This window comes from Pogona vitticeps, chromosome 6 (assembly GCF_051106095.1).
Source record: "Pogona vitticeps strain Pit_001003342236 chromosome 6, PviZW2.1, whole genome shotgun sequence".
In the NCBI taxonomy this organism is placed as follows: Eukaryota; Metazoa; Chordata; class Lepidosauria; order Squamata; family Agamidae; genus Pogona; species Pogona vitticeps.
Window position 1 is genome coordinate 99,469,934 of NC_135788.1, and position 22,867 is coordinate 99,492,800.

General features: G+C 41.4%; 1 protein-coding gene across 1 annotated transcript; it reads right to left on the reverse strand.

Moving 5' to 3' along the window:
- Positions 1-2,475: 2,475 nt before the first annotated feature.
- LOC110079149 (all-trans-retinol 13,14-reductase) lies at positions 2,476-18,002 on the reverse strand. The gene is given in 11 exon segments (XM_020793986.3): positions 2,476-2,968; positions 4,617-4,776; positions 5,230-5,396; positions 6,251-6,360; positions 7,824-7,962; positions 9,420-9,542; positions 10,481-10,678; positions 11,847-12,042; positions 12,468-12,694; positions 14,228-14,410; positions 17,197-18,002. Coding segments are annotated over 11 exon segments (1,809 nt in total). The 5' UTR covers positions 17,357-18,002; the 3' UTR covers positions 2,476-2,822.
- Positions 18,003-22,867: the final 4,865 nt, after the last annotated feature.

A 22,867-nucleotide genomic window follows, 5' to 3' on the forward strand; every position in this document is an offset into this window, starting at 1 on the left:
CATCTCCATTTTTATTTTTAAATCTATGGTGATTGTTTTTTCTATTTCTTTCCAAAATTTCCTAATAAATTTACAACACCACCACATATGACATAGTGTTCCTTTTATTGTCTTACATCTCCAACATTTAACTTTCTCATTTTTCGTCACCATTGCTAATTTCTCTGGTGTCATATACCATCTATATAATATTTTCATATAATTTTCTTTCAAACCTGTACTTATTAATAGTTTTTGGTTATCATTTCATACTCTAAACCAATCCTCTGTCTGAATTGTTCTACCTAATTCCTGCATCCATTTTATCATATTTTCTTTAATTGCTTCCTGTTCCATATTTCTTTCCAATAATAATTTATACAACTTTGTGATTTGATGATTTTCTTTCCCCCATATTATCTTGTCTAGTTCCGTAGGTTTTTTAACCAATCCAATTGATTTATTATCTATTTTCATTCTTTCTGAAACCACTGGCATATTATTCCTACTTGATTCATTCCTTGTTCTTAATCTTAGTTGTCCATCATCTTCTATGAGTAGATCTTTGTATGTTACCATTTATCATTCTTTATGTCAACTTCCTTTGAGAGAGCTTCGGGGGGGCGGACATCCACATTGCAATTCCACAATAAAATTTCCCTTTATAGTTCTCCCATACTCTTATTAATGATTTTCTTATTATATTATCAAAAGCTTTGTTCACTTTCTTTTTCCCATATCATAAGTATGCATGAAGTCCATATTTTAAATCTTTGCTTTCTAGTATTAATATCTTTTCATCCTCCAGTCTTATCCACTCTCTTAACCATTGTAGTGCTGCCGCCTCATAATATAATTGGAGGTTTGGGAGACCCCATCCTCCTCTTGTCTTGTCGTCTTGCAAGTATTTAAATTATTCTTGGTTTTCTCCCCTGCCAAATAAAATTTGAGAGTTGTTTTCTCCACAAATGAAATGGTTTGTTATTTATTATTGTCGGGGTATTCTGAAATAGAAATACGAATATAGGTCATGCCATCATTTTGATAATTGCTATTCTACCCATCAATGAAAATTTTAAGTGTTTCCATCTCTCTAAATTTTTTTCAATTTCTTTCCCTTTCTTCTCATAATTTTGTTCAAATAAGCCCTTTGTCTTTTTAGTTATTGTTATACTCAGGTATCTTACTTTATTCACTACTTTATAATCTGTTTTAATTTCTAATTCTTTCTCTTCTTTTCCTGTCATATTTTGTCAATATATTAGTTTTTCCTTCATTTATAATTAAACCTGCTCGTTCTCCAAAGTCACTGATTATTTCTTTAAGTTTCGTAATACTACATGATGGGTCTTCCAGAAAGATTACCATATCATCCGCAAAGGCTCTTACTTTAAAGTGTTGCTTCTCAATTTCTAAACCTTTAATTTGTTCCTCTTTTCTTATTTTCCTTAGTAGTACCTCCAATGTTGCTATGAACAACAGGGGTGAGAGTGGACATCCTTGGCGTGTTCCTTTAGAAATCTGACATTGATTAGTTTTCTCTCTGTTTATTATTATTTTTGCATTTTGCTTGCTATACATGCCTTTTATCCATTTTAAAAATTATCGAGAAAGGAACACTCTTTTCAATAGAAGTGGCATCACATTTCTCCAGCTGATTCACTGGTTGGTCTTCAGCTTAGCACTTCTCTTCTTGGCCCTATGAAAGCCATTAGCTGACTTTGGTTCTGAAGTTGTGAATTGGAGATCTCTCCTGTGAAGAGCACTAGATAACTTTGCCCATACAGTTGTAAATGAGAGGTCTCCCCACGTGACCTACTTCCCAGGGTTGTTGTCTGTACCATGGTAGCTGCCTTCAGCACCTGGAGGAAAAAAGATGCTAAGCTTTACCTAGCAAAGGGCAGCCTGAATGTTGCCATCAATTGCAACAGTCAAGATGGTCTACTCTACAGGATATTCTCTTGTGCTCACTACCATTCATACTTGTTGAAAAACAGCTCTGACAATTGCTTTGTGTTTGGGTAAGAAGTAGTTAACTGAAGAAAAAAAGAGTTAGTTTCTGGGATTTTCCCTTGTGTTGCATCACTTTGTAAATGGTAGTGAGTATAAGAGGGTATATTTTAACCATCTTGACTGCTGCCATTGGTATTGTCAACATTCAGGCTGACCTTTTTTATGTAAAGCCTGGCATCTTTTTTTTCCTGCTGCCAATGTGGGAATGATATTGTGCAGCACTACCAGGCCATCTCCTGGTGTTTTGAATTCTGGATACAGAAGCACAATATTCTACATTCATGAGGTTTTTTAAATAATTCAATATTAACAGTTCATGATCAGCACCACAATCTGTTCCTGGTCTAACTTTGGCAGAGAGGATTCAGCTTCTCCATCTCATGCTATGAATTATGTAATCTATTTCCTTTTCTTAAAATGTATAAAATAAAACAAAATGGCCCCTCTACCTATTCCCAAAAGAAAAGAACAAGAAACACTGTATAGGAAATGAAGTGTTTATTTCTCCATGAGACACATGGTTAAGCTCTAGAATTTGCCAATACAGTACTAAGATGGCAACACACGGTTTTCAAAGGAAATAAGACAAATTCATGGAGCATAATGGCTACTAATCAATATGCCCATATATTACCTCCGCAATATAGAGGCAGAATGCTTTCCATTACCAAATGAAACACAGTTGTTTCCTCAAGGCCTGTTGATGGGCTTCCCAGAGGCATCCAGTTATCCACTGGGAGAAATAAGACCCTGGACTAGATAGGCCTTGTGCTCCTAGGACCAAGCTGTAATAGCTCAGTTTTTGTGAGTGTAGTTCCAGCTGAAATAAATTAAGTATCTTTCTTGTGGTTCAATTTGTTCAGTTTCCTCTTCAATTTCACAATGTCTATGTAAACGTTGCGTCCAAGCACAGCTGAGGCACAAAGCAATCCTCCATTTAGAGCACCTGCAAGGCCACATGTGACGATATCTTGTCCTAGATTGCGGAGATGAAAAAATATACCTCAGGGAAAGTTGCAGGGTGTATTCACACAGATGCTAGTCTCACTTTACTGAGGCATTTTGAAGTCTAAAGTTCCTTGACTCCTGGGCAGTTCACAATGAAATATTAACTCATGTGAGGCAGGAACCTGAACACAGACTCTTTACCAGTTCATCCCCAAAACTATATTTAAAAAGTGATTAATTGTCCCCATTATTGTTTGGGGGGAAATAGTCATCATTAAAATTATAATTATAGAAAAGTAACTCTTTGCTTTCCGTATTCTCAAAAGGAAGTAAAAATTCCTTCTTGCCAATTTACAAAAAAAACACCACACACAAAAAAACCCAAATAAACAACTGAATGAAACAAAATGGACTCCCTTCCTCCTCCTTTTCTTTCCCCTGTCAATACACACAAAAGAGCAAGAGCCACAACAGAAGGCCATGCTTGGACTGTGACGTTACTGAAAAAAGTAATGAACACCATTACAGTTACACCATAAAACAAGCAGCCACCTACACATTACAGTTATAATGTAACTGTAGCCCTATTCAGGCATTTTGTCTAAAAGTTAACTAAAGACAAGGGGAAAACAGCGTATTAGCTCTGCCCCTCCACCAGTGTTCTCCTGAGGTGAAAGTGACAACTTGGAGGCACTTGAATATAGAGGCTCTTCACAGTATTCTGAAACCTGATTTTCATGGTTAATTTAGTTAACAATTTGATCGCCCAAAGGAGGCTGTAACTGTAATTATGTGCCATAATTTCCAGCTTATGGCCACCCTCAAAAGTTTCTCAGAAATGGTTTACTCTCTTTTTGAAACTGTGCAGATTGCCTAAGGCTCCACAAATGGTGAGGCATGTACTCCCATTAGTCATGTATTCTCCAAGTGATCCGGTCCTTTCTTAGCAAACCCATCAGGGATTCAGACTTCTGACTTGACAGTTAAATACTGCATACCCACTGATCCATACTATCTCTAGCACATACTTACTGAAAGAAAATACCATATTTTTCCATGTATAAGACTATACTTTTGTCTAAAATCTTTAGACTAAACATTGAGGGTTGTCTTATACACGGAAGTAAGGTGAGAAGAGAACAAACACAAGTGGAGGGGAAAGCAGGGATCAAAGTGATCCTGCAGGGCTTTGATCCCTGCTTTCCTCTCCACTTGCTAAGCCTTAGCAAAAGGAAAGCAGGGATCAAAGCGCTGCAGAATGGCTTTGATCTCTGCTTTCCCCTCTGCTTACTAAATCCCATGGGGCTTAGCAAAAGGAAGGGCAAAATTATCAATGCAATCCCGTGGCTGCATAAAGGGAAAAGGGATCAAAACAATTGTGCAGTGGCAGGATTGCTATGATCCCTTTCCTCCTCCTTTTGCTAAGCCCCGTGGGGTTTGGCATGAAGGGAGAAAGCAGGGATCAAAGTGATCCTGCATTGCTTTGATCCCTTCCTCCCTACACTTGCTAAAACCCACTTAGATTTCTTAATTTTGGGTTAGAAAATTAAGGGGGGGCGTCTTATACATGGAAAAATATGGTAATTAGAAGTAACTTGCTAGTTTTCAATAGTTATTTCCAGGCTGTGTTCCCCTTTATCTGTTTAAAGCATGTAGGAGATGAAAAAGGCACTGACCTGTTAAGTAGAGATTCTGAATGGGAGTCTTGGGTCTCATGGCAGCCATAACCAGTGGATCAAAGCGGCAGAGATCATGCTCAGCTCCATACATTTCACCCACAGGGGCAGCTAGATAGTACTGGTTGCTGAGAGGGGAAGCAGCTTCCATAAATTCTATCTAGAAGTACCAGGAAGATATAAAAAGCAGGCAATAATGAAACTAGTTTTTTTCCAGATAAGACAAAATGTGTTCTTCAGGACAATTTCTAAAGATAAATCAGATGCTTTTGAATAGCAGGTGCTGGACAGAAACTGCAAGAGGGGCCTCTTTTGTTCATGGCTTACTTGCAGGCTTCCTGGAAGCATCCACTCATTTGCTCATTTTGGGAAACAGTTTTCTGAAAAACAGTTTCCTGAGATACCCTGCCTGTGTCCTACGAAGGGAAATGGTTCATCTCCCTCTTACCTGAGAGCAAATGGAGCCTTCACAAGGTCCCTGCACCCCTAAGGAACAGTGGACTTTCTCCTGGAGACAATCATTGAAACACTCTTCACCACCCAGAAAAAGGGTAAAGAAGTGTAGCAATTTGTGCCCAACTTCTTCGAAAAGGGCATTTGTGGAGACCTTTACCTTGTCACTCAGCTGGGGGAACTTTGCCAGAGCCATGTCTAGCAGCTGCTGGGCAATCTCCATCTTGAAGGCGTCATAGTCAGCCCCTCTGTTCCTCGCACGGCCTTCAGACCATTCCTCAAACCACTTGAAGTGAGCCATGCTGATAAGAGCCATGCAAGAGTGACCTGCAGGTAAATCGAGGATTCATAAAATATAGCAATACATTTCTTGTCATCACAATATCCTGTTACAAGTAGGAGTGGCTGGATCTATTTCCCATCGATGTCAGTCCTGTCTGTTTTTCACTTTTAGATATTTCCTTCCATTTCCTCATCAACTGGATTTAAATAAAACACACAAATAAAGAAATTGTCACTATGACCAAACATTTTCACAAAATGTGTGTTTTTGTATCACTGAACAAATTACATATTTTTCTTCATCTATTAACAGAAACTGCATGGTGTGGCATATTTTTCAACGTATAATATGCATCATTAAATCCATTTGTCTGGATATTTTGTGCCAACAACTATATTGACTAATTCTGAGACGTGCAAAGAATTGAACATTGCTTTGCTTCTCTGAGCCACATGTTATCCTAGGAAGTGCTAATGAAGTCAGTTTGCTAATGACTCAACAAAATCCTTGAGAATTGCTGTTATAATTAAGCCAATGTATAGTTTAGGAAGGGATTACCACTCTTGAATTGGCCTCCTCAGCCACACTAGATACTGTTCCAAGACCTCAATTCAGAGCACATTACCATAGTCTTCTGAGACTGAAGGATGCCTGCTAGCTTAGGATGAAATAGTTAAACATCCTTTGTTTGCTTATCTGTTTCCTTCTCCTTCTTTTGCCAATTCCCTGGGTTTATTTTTTTAGTTTATGATCCTCTTGCAACAGGGACCTATCAAGCCTTTCTCTTCTGAATTGGCACATAGATGATGCCGTTTATTTATTTTAAATGCCAGACATAACAGTGTGGAGATTCTTTTTTCCAAACCCTTCCTCTCCAAATGTTGAAAAAAAAAGATACCTGGATACCGTTCTTCATAGGTGGGATCCTTGGCTGAGGGGAATGTGATGTACACCATAGGGAGGTGTGTGCTCACCTTCTCTTTGGGCAGATCCATGTATTTTGTGGTTCTGCACACAAAGAAAAGAGAAATGTGAATTTCCTGTGAAAAAGGTGGCAGCTATCATGGAACATGGGGTATTTAAATAGATCAGCGCTAAACCCATCAGTAGCTTCTGCCAATGTTCCTCTTGCAGTTCTGTGTCACCAAAGCCACTCACTTCTCACAATACTTATGACTGAGACCGAGCTTTTCTGGACTCTGTGCTACTACTGCAGCTTGTAAAAAGCCCTTGCCCACACCACGCGCGAGAACACCCCCCCCCCGTATGTGCACCCTTGCTGCTAGGATTCGTGCAACAAAGTACTTACAAATTGTGACAATGGCACCCTACTTTCTGATTTGTTGCAAATGGTATGATGGGAGCACATGTAAGTACCTGGCTGTCCATTCACCCCATTCCTGCCTTTTTGGTGCTCAGAAGTGCAATGCATGTACAAACCTCTTTGTATTGAACCAGGGAGCCTTGGTGCCAGCTGGGAATGGGTGAAGGTGGGTGCCCAGGATTTAAAGACACTTCACAAACAAAATCAGACCTGGGCAAAATGCGGCCCTCCAGATGTTGCTGAACTGCAAATCCCAACACTCCTCACTATTGGCTGTGTGGGCTAGGATTGCTGGGAGTTGCAGTTCAGCAACATCTGGAGGGCCGCATTTTGCCCAGGTCTGGCTGCAGAATTTTCTCTCTACTTAGTGAGATGAGAAGATAGGAATCCCTTCCTGTCTGCCTCCCTCCCTCCCAAATGCCTGTAGGTCTTATAGAACCAGTTGTATAAGGCAAAACATGTAGTAACTGTTCCATGTGGTTAGCCACTGAGTGTACAAAGTTTAATGTACATTAGGCACAGATTCACTACCCCAAAACCACGGCAAAGATACATGAAATTTTTCACCTCTCGCTTTGCCCTTGAGTTGGTCCCAGTTCTGAAGAACTCTTCCCGGCAAGGCCATAAGGATAGGTTCTAAAGCAGTGGCAGGCAGCCTGCCTTCCAATGGCTGAACAGAGACCTTGACCTAGTTTCAAACCCTGCTTACATCACCTCCTGATTTTTGGCCCAGTCTCTGCTCACTGCCAGCACAGAGGGTCTCCAGTTGTCAGCATATGACCTTTGACACATCCCTGAGGGAATGTGGACCTCAGCAGAAAAATAGTACCCCATCCTTATCCCAAAGGTTTAGTGGCATCTAGATTTAATGGAATCTGTAGAGGGATAGAAGGCCTCCTTCCAGTTTCTGTTCTTCTGTTTTCATTCGCTTCAAGCTATTCTCCATTTCCCCCTAAACACCTAATTATCAAATGCATACCACTGTTAAACTTTGCCATTTCTGCAAGGGTGTGATGCTTTTGTTCAAGACCTGTGAAGTAGTGGGATTCCTCAACTTGTATTTAGACCAAAGTTGCACTTCCTCACTTTTATGTGTACTGAAGAAATACATGTTTTAGAACTAGGTTTTGGGGAAGACCCTACTTACATGCTGTTCAGATCATTATGTGGGTAAAGCCAGTAGTTGCACGACTTGATGCCAAGCTCTTCTTTGGTCCCTCGAAGGCCCACAAAGACTAAGAATGAACCCATGCTGTGATTGACCAAGTTAAGTTGAGACTGGATCGCTGCATAAATTACAGAAGAGGATGAGCAAAAAGGTTCACAAATCCACCGAATAACAAAGTCACAAACTCCTCTCCCAACCACTTACCCATATGCTCTCTGCTTTGATGCAAACAGGATATGCTAGTCCTCACATCATTTATTTTTGTTTCTAAAATCACATTTACATTCCACTTTCCTTCCAATGAGATCAAGGCAGCACACAGGGCTCCCTTCTTCACTACTGAACCCACCCAACAACCCTGTGATGGAGGCCGGACTGAACGTTTATCATGTAAGCTTCACAGCTGAGCAGGAATTTGAATCCAGGTCTCATATGTCCTAGTCTAGCACTCTAACTGCCATGCAACACTACCACTTTTCAGTCCCTTGTTAGAGCTTCTAACACAGTTGGCAACAAAAACGTCAAAATTGAGTTACAAGCAAAAATAAAATAGTCTGCTAAAACAAGGGTGATAAAAACAATAATGTAACTTAATTTTTAAAAAAATCACTAAAAGTCTGCCAAAATAGCTGGTCTTGACTACCTACCTAAAAACCACACACACACAAAAGAGAGGACTGGTTAAACCTCTCGAGGGAGAATTCTACAGGGTGCTGCCACTAAGCAGGCCCTTTTGTGAGTTACCCCAAACTGCATCTTCCTTTGCTGAAGAGGAAAGCAGAACAAGACTTCCACTAATGAATTAATGCCATGAACAGGGTCACATGTGAAGGGGTGGTCCTGATGCCAGACGATTTGGGGCTTTACAAGTAATGACAAACCCCTTGAATTAGGTGCTGAAACAAATCAAAACAAGACTGGTGCAATATCTAACTAACAAATACTGAAAAGCATTCTAGTTGCTGTATTTTACACCAGCTGCAGTCTCAACACAATCTTCAAGTGCAATCCTGCATAAAATGTATTGCAATAATCTAATCTGGGGGAAGGCATCAGAGCTATTAGTTTTTGAAAGGTATCCTCCACACAGCCTAATGGGCAGAAAGACTACCAGTCCCCTCATGCCTTGTAGTTTCAAAAGAGCTTAGTCTCTTCCACCCATTTCCTTGTTGTTCATGTTTAATGGCTGTTGCTGCAGAAAGAAAATTGCCAAGGCACATGTGTGTATACTGAAACGCTTCTGAGCTCCTGGATTTTTTTGGCTAAAGCTACTAAAATTTGGGGGCTAATTCCTGATTAACGTTGGTAGTCATAGTGGGCAGGGACCACAAAGTTCTATGCCTAGTTGAGAACTCCATCAGCTTTTGTGAAGAAATGGCAAAGTAGGCAGAAGCATGCCTGGAAGGGGTGGCAGTGGTAGAGTTTAGGTTATCTTCCTTCTTCATATTGAATAGATCCACTCCTGGTTCACTTTGGAAGCAGAACTACACTAGAGGCTTCCCAGAAACTTTTTGGGTCCATGTGACTTAAGGGCTGGTGGACTTCACTGGGACAGACTAACAGTGTTTGATTTACCTGGTTTGCTTCTGATCTGAGGAGGCAGCAACTTCCCAAAGGTATTGAACAGGCCAGCATCTGAGATCACCACAGGAGCATAAATTTTTACATCGCCACCATGTTTCTTCTCTACGCTCACCCCTAGAAAAAATTACTGTTAAGGAGAATGTTGCATACTGATTTGGTATGTTTTATCTAGGTTGCTATGAGACCATTACTGTACTCAGGACTCCATTGATCATGGAAGGAATGTAACAATCAGCCAACCATTTGATAAGGTCTGGAAAGTGATACAGTATAAGTTTCTTCTGTGTTCACTAATTGGCTTCTAACCCAACCTTCCTTTTAGCTGGGAATCCAACTGGTATCCTGAATTGAGTAGCCTTTGTCTTAAATACTGTGGCCTTCCTAACTTTTCTTCTCAAGGATTTTCCTTCTCTTCTGCCGCAAATTGCTAATTCTTTATATCTTGTTCATGGGCTCCAGTTTACACATACTTGTCAAAAATACACAGGGAACTCCACAAGTGTGGCCATTTTCTAATGCTAGGAGAACTGTCCAATGTAAGAGGAGGAAGGATGAGGGAACGTTTGTTTCAGTTTATTTTTTACATAAACTTTCCAAAAATTGGTACTTCCATTGTATCTGGGGTAGAAATGTCTTGAGATTGAAATATGGGAGAAACTGTAACTAATAGATTCACCTATCCAGGCCCAGAGGCTTGAATGCTTAATTCTTGAACATCTAGCTTTGAATATATTCAGTCATGTTATAGCTGGATAACATGGTTGAACCATGTTACTGCTAGATAATATAGTTTTTCTGACTAGAATCCAGATAAGGCAACACAATCCTCCTCTTCATGCTGCAAATAATTACACCAGTTGGATTTGCCATTGGTAATGGAGAAGAATTTTGTTTTCCTTTCTATGTGAAGAATTTCATGATTTTCCCCCCATATGCAGAAAGGAAAGAATTTGAATTTTTTTTAAAAAAATCTGAATTTGGGGGAAAGCAAAACGTTCAGGTTTCCCCCATCCCTAGAAAGAAGCCATTTCCAAATCCTTTCAGGGACTCACCTATAGCAGCACCGCTCTCCGAGACCAAGATCTCATTCACATGGGCCCTCATGAGCACAGCACCTCCAGATCGCTCGATGATGGGGATCATTTGGAAAGGGATCTCACTGGGGCCCCCTTTCGGGTACCATGAGCCATGTTGATAATGACGGACCAGCAGGCTTGTCATGAGGAAACTGGAATCTTTGGGAGGAACTCCTGGGAATGTGTCAGCAGGGAGGAGAAGGGCAAGGGATGGAAAGGCAGAAAGATTGGTCCTGATGGTTGACACAATAACATAATAGGAGCTCATCAGTTAGATTGCTCCCATCAGCTGAAGATGAAGGGTGGGAGTTATAGCCCAACAATAATTGGAAGGCCATGAGCTGCCCACTCCTGGTAAAGTGCATAATTGGCTCTATTTACTGTAATTGTGTCTGAACAAGTGGATTATAACCCACAAGAGCTCACATTGAATTAAATTGGTTGATCACCATATTGTTTCTGTTTTTATTTATTTATTTAAATACATTTATTTATTGTATTTATTGTCTATAGATCCTGGCAATGTGAACGAAGAGAAACACCAGGATTAGGGGCTTCAGTCTGTTAATCTCTCCGGTTTAACAGCAGCTCTAAAAATTAGGTCATTCAGTTTATAGACAGTAGAGGTCACGACAGGTCAACTGTTTCTCCAATTACCTAGGTTCCATCCTAAGCATAGGTTTCTGGGCAGAATTTATTTCATCCATCGTCTAGCTAGCAGAATCCTATTAGAGAAAGACAGTGAAGGTGATGCAGTTGGGGATGTAGGAATTTGAGGTAATTACGTTATTAGAGTGTACCTAATCGTGTGGTGAGCTTACAGCCATGGATAAATACCTTTGGAGGGTAGTTGTTACAGAAAACTAAAGGGAAATGAAATGCCTGGAAACCACCAGTATTTCACACTGCAACATTTTGTTGCAGCTCCTGATATTTTGGGTTTTGCTGAAAAAATGTAATTTATCACTAACCGGCTGGTTAGAACTCAGGTGTGAATAATAGGCTTAGTCATGCTTCTTGTCCCGTATTCTTAACTACCTGTGCTTCTCCAGCATCAGGGCAAAAGTTTTTCCTAGTCCTCTTACAGGGATCACAAATAGAATTTAGGACCTTCTGAATATGAAGAATATGATCTAGCACTGAACTGAGCTATGACCCCTGTGAAGATATTTCACTTCCCTTAATGATGAATTGAGGTAAATCCCTTCATGGAGGTTCTGTGGTTCAATGAGAGACAGAAAACAACAGGAATGCTGGTGAAACCTGGCTTGTTGTGGAAACAAGGAGAGCAGACAAAGTTGCTTCCTCCCTCCGCCCCCGCCCCCCACAACCTTTTCCTCACCATAGAAGAAATAACTTAAGACGGCTTGCAGATCCTTGTTGGTGGTCAGCTGCTCTACAATTTTGGTTTGGCTGGTAGAAGTCAACCTGAAAATAGGTGAGACCCAGTGAACAAGGCCCGATCGGACGAGGAATTTTGAAAGCCACATGGGAATCATTTTCAGGAAAACAAGCAAAGGCATGTGCTTCAATGTAATCTGCAAGTGAGAGAATGAGAAAGCTTGGTCAAAAAAAAATGGCTGCACGCTCAACTGAACTGAGACTGCCTGTAAATCTGTTTGTGAGGCATCTCTAGTTCTCTCAGAAAGCTAAGCACTGTAGATTCAAATTCATTGCATTAAGTAGGTCCAAGGAAAATGACATTACCAACATTAAGGGGCACTTTGTTACTGTAACTGCCAATAAAACTAACGATCATGAAGAATCAGGTCTCTGTCAACTCTGTGTGTGGGATCCAGTTCATGGCACATGCTATTCTCATTCATTTGCGTGAGTCTCTATTTGTGTGAGCAACTCCATTTGCATGAGCAACTAAACAATCTGCGTGTATGTGTGTGCCCTCCACAAAGAGTATGCAGTTGAGTTCTGCCTTTCAAAATAACTATCCAGCATTCTCTCTCACCGAAGACAGTCTCATGTACTCTCTGATGGCCTTCTTCTCCTCTGGGAACTGCTTCTCCAACTCCTCCACAAAGGCTTTCTCGGAGTAGAGTTTGTATTCCTTCTCCCCAAGGGATATAATATCATAGGGATCCTCCAGCCGAACCCAGTCAAGGTGCCCATCAGTGAGCTGGTCTACGATCATTCACATAATGCCACCCTTGTGCATTTCCCCAATATAATGGATACCTAACAAGTATGACGAACAACAGTAAGAAAGAAGTAAGGACCATTTTGGAGTTGGCGCAAGAAGTTGACTACATTAACTCTAGCCTTCTAGGGTGTGGCCTCTTTCTACAACTGCCAAAACTTCATGTCCTTACGCATAAGATGCTTCAGGCCATGTGTATTATAGCTTTAACTCAGTGATAGCAGGGGTGATTATATCATCCGTATCATCTGCCAATTCCATCAGACTTCACTGTACTCTGTACCAACATTGGCACATTTTCTCATATTCTGATTGGAAAGAATTTGAGAATATAAAAAGATGAATATAGGAAGAAACAGAAACTGACAATTTGACTCACCAAGATCCAGTGCTCTAAGTATTTAACGTTTTAATAGCTGGCTGGGAAAGTCTGTCATGTTAGGGTTTAGAGCGGTGGTTTCCTATATTGGGTCCCCAGATGTTCTTGGGGTACATACAACTCCCAGAATTCCTGGCCAGCACAGCTAGTGGTGAAGGCTTCTGGGAGTTTTAGTCCAAGAACATTTGGGGACCCAAAGTTGGGAATCACTGGTTTAAAAGCTCTTAAGCTTGAACAGCTTCCTGGCAGACAAGCAGAACATGGCCCTCCCTTTCTATGTTAGCAATAGCTGTACCTATTGAATTTGACCAATACAAAAGATGACCATGTTTCTCTTCATTTGTTCTGAAAAAAAAACTGAGCAATGCCCACCATGTCTTCAAACTTTGGATGGCAAGAACCGGGGTTTTAACAAATCAGCTTTGAGGACAAAGCAAATGGACAGCTCTGCTCAAAAGCTTTTGGTCCTACTACCAGCAGGTTCCAGAACTTTTGTAATGGGGCAGGCTCATTCTGACGAAGCACAGTTTTGTAAAAAAAAGGTTGGGATTCAATATTCATTGGGTTTTGTTGCCATTGGATTCAGCAGAAACAGCAGAGACATCTGGGCAAGTTGGCAAAGTGGCCATCTGTGATCTTCCACAATATATAATCTATAATCTTATAACTGCAAAGCTCAAAGTGACTCTATGGATCATCAAGTCCAGCCCCTGTCAAGAAGGCACAGTGGGGAATCGAACTCCCAACCTCTGGCTCCACAGCCAGAAACCTAAACCATTGAGCTATCCAGCTCTCCACTGACCCCAACCTAGTGTTCTTCCAGGTCACAATGACAGAGAATAATCAGAGAATATGTTGCGAAGTAGCCTCTTTTCTAGATGGATAGGTGGGGAGTGAAAAAAAAAGGGGGGGGGAAGCCTGAGAAAAAGTATATTCTGACACATCCCTACACTTTAACTATTAAACATATTTTCTCTCAAACTGCATTTCTAAACACATTTCTCTGAAAATTTGCCTTCACATGAGTTATTTGGATATGCCATTTGTCCAAAGATTCAGAAAGCATAAAACCTGGTAGATGACAAAATTCCAACCCAACTGTAGCAACCCCAAAAACTGCTCTGAATGAATGTAGCTGGCTGGGATCTCCTCTTCAAACAGTGAGGCATTCCAAATTAGTGTCAACTCTTACCGACATCAAATTCAAAGCCCTTCTCCTGAAAAGTGTGACAGCAACCTCCAGCCTGGGTGTGCTGCTCCAACACCAGAACCCGTTTGCCAGCTTTTGCCATGACCACGGCCACGGTCAGACCTCCCATGCCACTTCCAATGACAATTGCATCGAGGTTGGGTGGCACTTTATCTGCGGAGAAACCTGGGGAGAACCAAAGACCTTAATCGGAGCTGTTACGTGGGACAAATCCAATTCTATATCAAACCTAGAAAGGACTCCAAGCAGGCACAGGAAACTGTAGCCTAAAATGCCAAGAACTGCATGGTTAATCTGCTACGAAAGAAAGAAAGAAAGAAAGAAAGAAAGAAAGAAAGAAAGAAAGAAAGAAAGAAAGAAAGAAAGAAAGAAAGAAAGAAAGAAAGAAAGAAAGAAAGAAAGAAAGAAAGGGTAGGTAGGTAGGTAGGTAGGTAGGTAGGTAGGTAGGTAGGTAGGTAGGTAGGTAGGTAGGTAGGTAGGTAGGTAGGTAGGTAGGTAGGTAGGTAGGTAGGTAGGTAGGTAGGTGACAGACAGACAGACAGAGTGGTAACTACACGACATAAGGCTTAGCCCAGAGAAGTTTGGTGGGGAATTGTCTCTTTGTTCAAACGGCACTCATGGGGGGTTTTTTGCTCTAATTTTGCTAGCTTTGCTTTTCTCCACTCTTTGGCCTGCTACCGCCTGAAGAGATAATCATGAGGGACCTCTTCAGGTTTGCAGTTCAGCAATACTGTCCCCGGGCAGAGGAAGAGAGGTTTGAAAAAGAACAAATTACTGTCACCGTTTGCAAGGAAGAATCTTCTCAACAGTTTTGATTTTAGCGCAGCTTGGCTCTCCTTTTGAAAGACACACAGTTCCTTTTACAACCAAATCAAAGGTAAAAATTCAGCAGGTGCCACATGCAGAAATGAGAAATGAATTGATGGTGGAAACTAGAGCTGGTGAAAAACTGTCTGCTGTGAAACTCTGAAAGGCACTGTGTCTTACAGGAATAATATATGCAGTTTCCAAGTCCAGAGACTTTCTGCTTTGCAACAGTCACTGAGATAAGTAGAGGGAGCTGCCTGAAATCAGTGAGATGTCAGTTAATTACTCCTAAACAAAGCTAATCAGAGTACATAACATTTAGGCCACCCAGAATAGACCTTTGGTCTAGATGGGTGGGGTAGAAATCTAATAAAAAATTTAAAAAATAAAATAAAATAGGCTAAAACCAAATCAGGGTGAGCAGCTTGCAACCCTCCAGATTCCAGATGTTCTTAGATGGCAGCTTTTATCACAACTAGTCACCCAAGCAGAGCTTGGAAACACTGCATACCTGGAGGGAAAACATTATAGTAATGGAGGATATGCATTTTCTTTAGTGTGTCTTTTAAACCTTAATACAAACGACCCAGAAAAACTGTCTGATCCAACGAGGATCATTGTACAATCTGTTCATTCAGAGTCAAGCAGAGAAAATGTCCTGCTGCTCACAGAGCCATAAATCAGACTGTGACCCTTGGAACAAATTTAGCAAACAAACATACGTGTTGCTCACTGGCCCCTGCGGGATGGGATTGACAGAAAGGAGTGCCAATGGATTTAAAAACTGCAGAGCAACCCAGGCTACTTCCAGCTTTTGAGACACAATACACACCAAGCTAATGGTAACACGTGTGAACAGAACAAGACCCAAAAGGGAATGAACACTGTTTGCATTGTTTTAAAAAAATCAACAAAAGCTTCTCTAGCCTTTTACTATACAAATGCACTGATTACAAAGTCCAGCTTTGCTGCAGTGTCATAAACCAGTGTTTCTCTTTCTTTGGTACTCTAGATTAGTTCCCAACCTTAGGTAACCCAGGTGTTCTTGGACTGCAGTTCCCAGAAGCCTTCACCATCAGCTGTGCTGGCCGGGGTTTCTGGGAGTTGCAGTCCAAGAACACCTGGGTTACCCAAGGTTGGGAACCACTGCTCTAGATGTTTTAAATGTCACTTCCTAGAACCCTGATCCAGCATGGGCCATAATCAGGGATTCTGAGAACTGTAGTCCAGAATCTATACACTAAGATCTAGAGATAAATGGATTTGAGTTTTTGGACTACATCTCCCAGAGTTGTTGCCTGGGGGAATTCTGGGAGTTGAAGTCAAAAATCACAAATCTGTATTGCTACTGTCATAGTTGTCTATGAACCTTTTTTTCTTCTTTATAAAATCACATCACATTTATTTAGTTTAATTGGCAACTCTTAAGTGGAGAGTGTGTGCCACACAGGCATCCAAATGAAAGCAAGTCAAGAACCATCTCAAAGATATCAGATCAAAACATTTAAGCATGGCAACGATACAGGTGTGGGGCTTTTCCCTGTTATGTGTGGTTATGTGTGGAAAAGGCTCCATCTGCTCACAACTGGACCTTTATTAGACTTTCTTTGCCCTTCTGGAAAAACATTGTGTTGTTGCTGTCACTGTCAACAGTGTGGTGCATAGTGTTTGACAGCATCAAAGACAAAAGTCCCTGCCTCAAGGTGCTTGCAAGAAAAGCAATAGGGAATCAGTTGAGAAATTCAGGGAGGTGAAGACAACTATATGTACAAACCAGCCCTTTTGGGGAATATAGTAACTCCTAGAATCTGTCAACCAGCATTGCCAGCTGTAGCCAAAAGGAGTAACTATCATTGGGCAGCAAAGAGACTTACAACAATGATGTACTGTTGCTTCTGCCAGAATTAGCAAGTTCCCCAGTTATTTCTGTGGCTCATACTTATACCACTATAGATTTAACATAGCATCATCTATTTCCTCCAGTGAATAGCAGTAAGATTTTTTTTTCTTTGTAGGTACATCAATGACAGAGTGCTGTGGCTTTATTAAGCTAAGTGTGAGGACCAAACCACAGGAGAAACTCATTTTGTCTGTGGCAGCTCCGTCTACAACCCAGCTGGTTTCATCAACATGAGCTCACTTACCTCTTTTGAGTACCTTTTTGCGGGCTTCATGATCCAGGACAATTGGTTTGGAGGACTGCAGAATCAGCTGGCTAAAGGGGTTCTTCCCTGAGCCATGGATAAAAGAGAAATAAACAAAACTGGAGATCACGAGAATGACCAGGAGCAATAACAGCCACATGGTTGTCTGTCTCTCCTGTTGTGTCTCAGGGAGAAAGAAACAGGAAAGAGTTTGGCACGTGCAATGCCTGACCAAAACCACCCACTTATATACCAAGAAATCAGCCAGGCCTCTTGCCAAATAGGAGAAAAGGCACTTACATAATCCCTCCCTTTCAGCAACTGCTCTCTGACTCAGAGTGTTACCTAAGTAACTGTCTGATAAATAGGCATTATATTTTTGTAAAGAACACTGTGACTGTGGTTCTTCAAGCTGTCCTTTATACACTCAGTTTATAGTCCTATTGGCCGATGTTAAGAATCCATTTTGCCTTTTATTCAGGATATGGTGGCTATTCAGGATATCCTCCATAGTTCAGGAAAAAATGAAGAAAACAACTGATTTAAACCACCAACTAATACTACTAATTTAGCTTTAATTTGGCTTCAGTTGACTTCACCTAGTGGATAGACCAAATTTTAACCCCAGTTCTCTGATGGGGCTGGCCACTTTTCTGTATTTATCTTTTTCCCTGGCCAAATAGGAACTTAGATTTTCAAAAGAAGGCAATATGTATGTGTTGGAAAGAGTTTTGAATTTTAGTTAAATTCCTGCAGAGCAGAAGTGCATGTATTCACAGAGTAGAATAGCTGCAAATTCTCCAGATTAGACCACCCCTTTTTCTCATCAACTGGCACTTATAGTCTCAATAACTCACTCTGAGACATTAGTTGGAGAAAGAACCAAATGTTTCATTTACTAACAGTTGAACAGATCAAACAGCAAATTGGGTAAACCTCCTCATGAGTAAACCAGGCAAACCCAAAGACTCAAGCCCCTTCTCACAAGAGAAAAAAAAAACATTGATCAGTGTGAACAGAAGGATTTATCAAATGAGAGATGAAATAGACCACTCTGAAGATAAGAATCTTTTAAGTGTGAACCAGATCACTCCACATTCCCCTGTGTGGACAGACCCTAAATAAGGAAGTAAGACTGACAACATGAGCTCTTGGGTGAGGTGAAAATGTGGCACTGCTTTTCATAGGAAAGAGATTTTCAGCCTGAGCACTGCTTTTGTCCATATTTAAAAAAATTAAGAAATAGAAGGCCAGAACAAAGCAGGCTGTGCTGGCATGACAAATGTATGTAATAGAAATTGGAAAGGCAATTCTGAGCATGAGTAGGCAGACATTACAAGGTTTTCTCAGGCTTACTTCTGAGGAGGCATGGATAGGGAGCACATTCAATGAATTCACAATCTCTTTCTGTGTGGCAGAGAATGACAGCTTCCATAACTGACTCTCAAAGGAAGCTGGATAAACCTCTCTCTTATATATACTATATTACAATATTTATAATTCAGAAGGCTGGTTGATTGGAGGAAAACATTCAGGCTTGCATCTCTGTGCAATCTTTAGAAATCTGGAAATCTGAAACAAAGCAGTTGCTTTATCAAATCTTTACTTTTATCTAATGGGACAACAGTCATAAACATGGCCTTTGAACTTCATGAATGACTTTGATGCCTTTTATAGCATACCCTTCTGCAATGTGGGTAAAGGAGCATTTGATCAAAGATCATCCTAGCCTTTTAACAACAACACCCCTTCCTACAGGATGTGTTTGATCCAGACGTAACTTGAATTATTGTCTTATTCAACTATCAAATGTTTGTTTTAAGCCTATGACGTGCAAGATGCTATACAGAACATAGATCAGTCCCTGCCCCAGAGAGATTACATAACACATATTGCAGGATCAGACACAATCAGCCCACATCTGTCTGCAGGAATGTGGGGTAGAAGGGAATCTATTAAGGGAAGGCTTGGTTCAACATAAGAAAGCCTCACAATGCTTTCATTCGATGACCAGGGACAGTGTAGGCTTTGGGTCCCAGCAGCTGATGAATAAGAATTCCTATCATCTCTACGATGGCTAGGGATGATAGGCATTGCAGCTCAAAAACACTTAGAAAACCCTATACGGCCCACCCCTTATGTACATGAGCCATAATTACAGAAGCTGCCAATTAAAGTAGACCAGTGTTGTATTTAACAGGCAGGCGGCAATAGGCTAAAACTAACATTTTCCTAAGGGGCGTTGATGAGTATGTGCCCAAGGTGGGATCTGAACCTGGGGCCCTTGAATTCACAATTTGCTTTCCTGAAACCTATTTACTAGGGAGTGGAGCCCTAATGAACTGAGTGATGTTTACTTCCAAGTAAGCACATTTAGGGTTGGGGTGTGCACCGCCATACCCTGCTACCACACGATATGCATTTGAGAGGAATAATAGCAAAACATGGGGGGAAAGACTTTCTTTATACTCCAGTTCCCAGAATGCCCCAGCCAGCATGATCAGTGGCAACACGAACGGTATGCTTCTGGAAATTGCAGTTCCATACCCACAAACTCTCTGTGGTACGGCACCTGCTCTGTGTGCAGAAAGGTCAACCTGAGAGACCCACAGTCCAAGCAAAAGCAGGATAGGCAACATGCACCCTGTGAGCTGCATGGAGCCCCTGAGAGCCCTGACATAGTCTCCTCAGCCCACCCATCTACTGGCACGCCACTTCTCTAGGTCAGGGGTTGTCAACCCCCGGTCTGCGGCCCAGTGACGGTCCATGGGCTTGCTGGAACAGGGCTACGGATATGGATCTCCACCCCCCTGCATGTTTGCATGGGGTGTGTGCTGTGCTTGTGGTGGGTGTGTCATGCTTGGGGGGGGTGTTACACTCATGTGCATGCATGCAAGTGTGACATGCCCCCTGCAGGTGTCACACGCCCCTGCAGGCATGGTGCTCACGCAGGGGTGCCCCTGCCCCCCCCGTGCATGGAGCTCGCTCCCCCCAGCCGGCCAGTCCACAGCCCCAAAAAGGACTGCTGCTCCAGATGGCTCACAACACAATGTAGACATAAAATAAAAACATCAAAGGAAAAAGGAAAAACCTAGCCCTCTAAGTCCACCTACATCGCTAACATTACCCTCATACCTACAACACTTTTGGGGGGGGGAGGCTGAAAAGTCCTCCTGTTTCTTCTAGCAGGCATGCATGGGGGACCATTCTACTATGTTTTTGGGGCCTCCCAACACCTGTGGAGTGGGCCCCCCACAGCCCCATTTTTAAAATTTATTATAATCTCCACCAACACCATTTTGTCTATTGGAAGGTGCAAGGAGATTTATAAGAGGTTGAGGTTGTGTCCTCTAAGATTCAGGGATGGTCATATGCCAGTTCTGAACCTCTGAGGTTGCCCACCCCAAACTAAAAAGATCAGATATCATGTGACATGGAAGACTATGGATTATGACTGCACCCAAGCCAAAGACAGATATTATAGACAGCCCACATTTAGATAGGGGGAAATTCTTAACTGATATAGGTTTTATAGTGTCACAGCAGGAGGTTCTCTCATTGTCTGTATGAATATTAACATTTTTTTTAGTGGTTCATCTTCAGGATTTGAGCACAGGATTCCTCTGAAGTCCTGTTCACCTCAATCATCTCTCTCAAAGATCAATGTCATTGCAGACCTGATCAGGGTCAAGTTATAACTAGGCTTCCTTCAGCTTTCGTAATATTTACAGGAGACCCACTGACCTCAATGGGACATCAGTTAATAGTTATTAAATGATACCGTGCCTGGAGTCAACCCAGAGAAAATAATACTGGGGCAGATGACCCAGAGTAACTGTCTGAGCACGTGATGCAAGGCAGTTTCCAGAACTCCCTGTAAAATCTGTTCATTCAGTGCCAACTAGACAAAAGGTCAAGCTGTACATAAGGGCAAACATCAGATAATGGCCAGAAGAAGGAAGAATTTCATAACAAGATAGACTTTTTTCTCATTGGCCCTTTAGTGATGGTGTGACAGATAGGGGTGACACTGGAAGTCCAAAACCCAGGAATGGTCTCGGCCAACCTCAGATGTTTATTGCCATAATGAAAAATGACTGCACAGCGCATAATAATAAGGCACATGAAAATGTGGGCAGCAGCTTGATTTTGTAAAATTCAGCAAATACGTTCCAGCTTGTTTCTATACAAATGTACTCTTAACAAAATTAAAACCTAGCTTGTCGTAGTCCACTCATTCCTCCAGATGTTTTAAGCATCAACCTCCAGCATTCCCACCTGCCATAACCAATAGTGAAGAATTCTGGGAGCTGAAGGCTAGCAAATCTGGGAACCCCAACACTAAGACGACTATCATGTCACTTTAAAAACAAAACAAAACCAAATCATCTTCGTTACTTGCTTAATTTTGCAGCTTTGAACTGAGAGAGAATGCCATATTTGCAACCTACACTGTTTTCTCCCCTTCCAGTTATTTTTGCTACCATCCAGATGATGTAAAGCTCATCTCACTTCATCTGGTAACTTTTCCCTTGGCTTTGAAGGGCTTATTCATGTTCTTACTCATCTTCCTACTATTTGTTATGCCTTCTCTAAGGGGAGCAGAGTTGAGTGCTATGGCGATCAGCATTGTTTGAAGTTGCTCCAGCGAGACCCTCTCATTTGGTACCTTTTGATTTTAGCAACAGAACAAGAAAGAGTGCTCTCGCCTCCAAAACAGTGGTTTACTGTTTTTAAGACAATTGTTTAAAATGTTCTAACACACAGTTGTTTTATTTAAGAGAACATTTTAAAGGGAAAGTTCAGACTTGAATCCTGGTATGACCCCATTCTCTTTTCCCAACAGAAAGGGGGTGTGGGAGATTTTCGCTTCATTCTCAAGAACTCTGAATTTCAGGATTATCCCTTGCAACCATCATCTGATGAGTGGGATTGGATAAGACATATGACCTAATAAGGGTACACCTGCAGTCTGGCATTCATTCTCCCAAGTCAATGGAGAGGACAGAAGCACCACCCAGCCCAGCTACAATCACAGCCCCCACCCTCTCTCTGAGAGTAACATAGAGGTTGTGCAAACAGGGATAGGATATCATTTTTCCTGTTCATTTTTTTTAATGAAGACTTTCTTTATAATTGGAATGTAAAGCACTTGTGCATAAAGAGATTCAGATGTTGGGGTGGGGGCAAATGACATTGACAAATCCGTCTGTCTGTCCGTCTGTCCGTCCGTCCGTCCGTCCATACATCCATCCATCCAGTGTTTAGAATGCTTAGACATCTGGCTTTGAATGCCTTTATATTCAACAATATTTATAATATTGATGGTCAGAGGGTTGCCTCTCCCCCCTCTCCCAAAGGACTCCTCTTCTTCATTGCAGGAAGAGACAACAAGGTTCACTCCAAGCTGGGAACAGGTGTATGTATAGAATTTGTATAGACCTCTGGGTAGTTTGGGCGGCATATAAATTGAATAAATAAATAAATAAATTTGACCAGGCAAATAGATGGGACATTTTGTTCCAGGGCTTTTGTGTTTTGTTTGGTCTCGTTTTTGAAAAATTTAGCAAACGACCCAACTGCGGGAAACGTATTTTGGGAAAATGGACTGCATACACCACAGCTGAGCAACTGTGGAGGTTGATATTGCATAGGATCTGACTTGCCAACA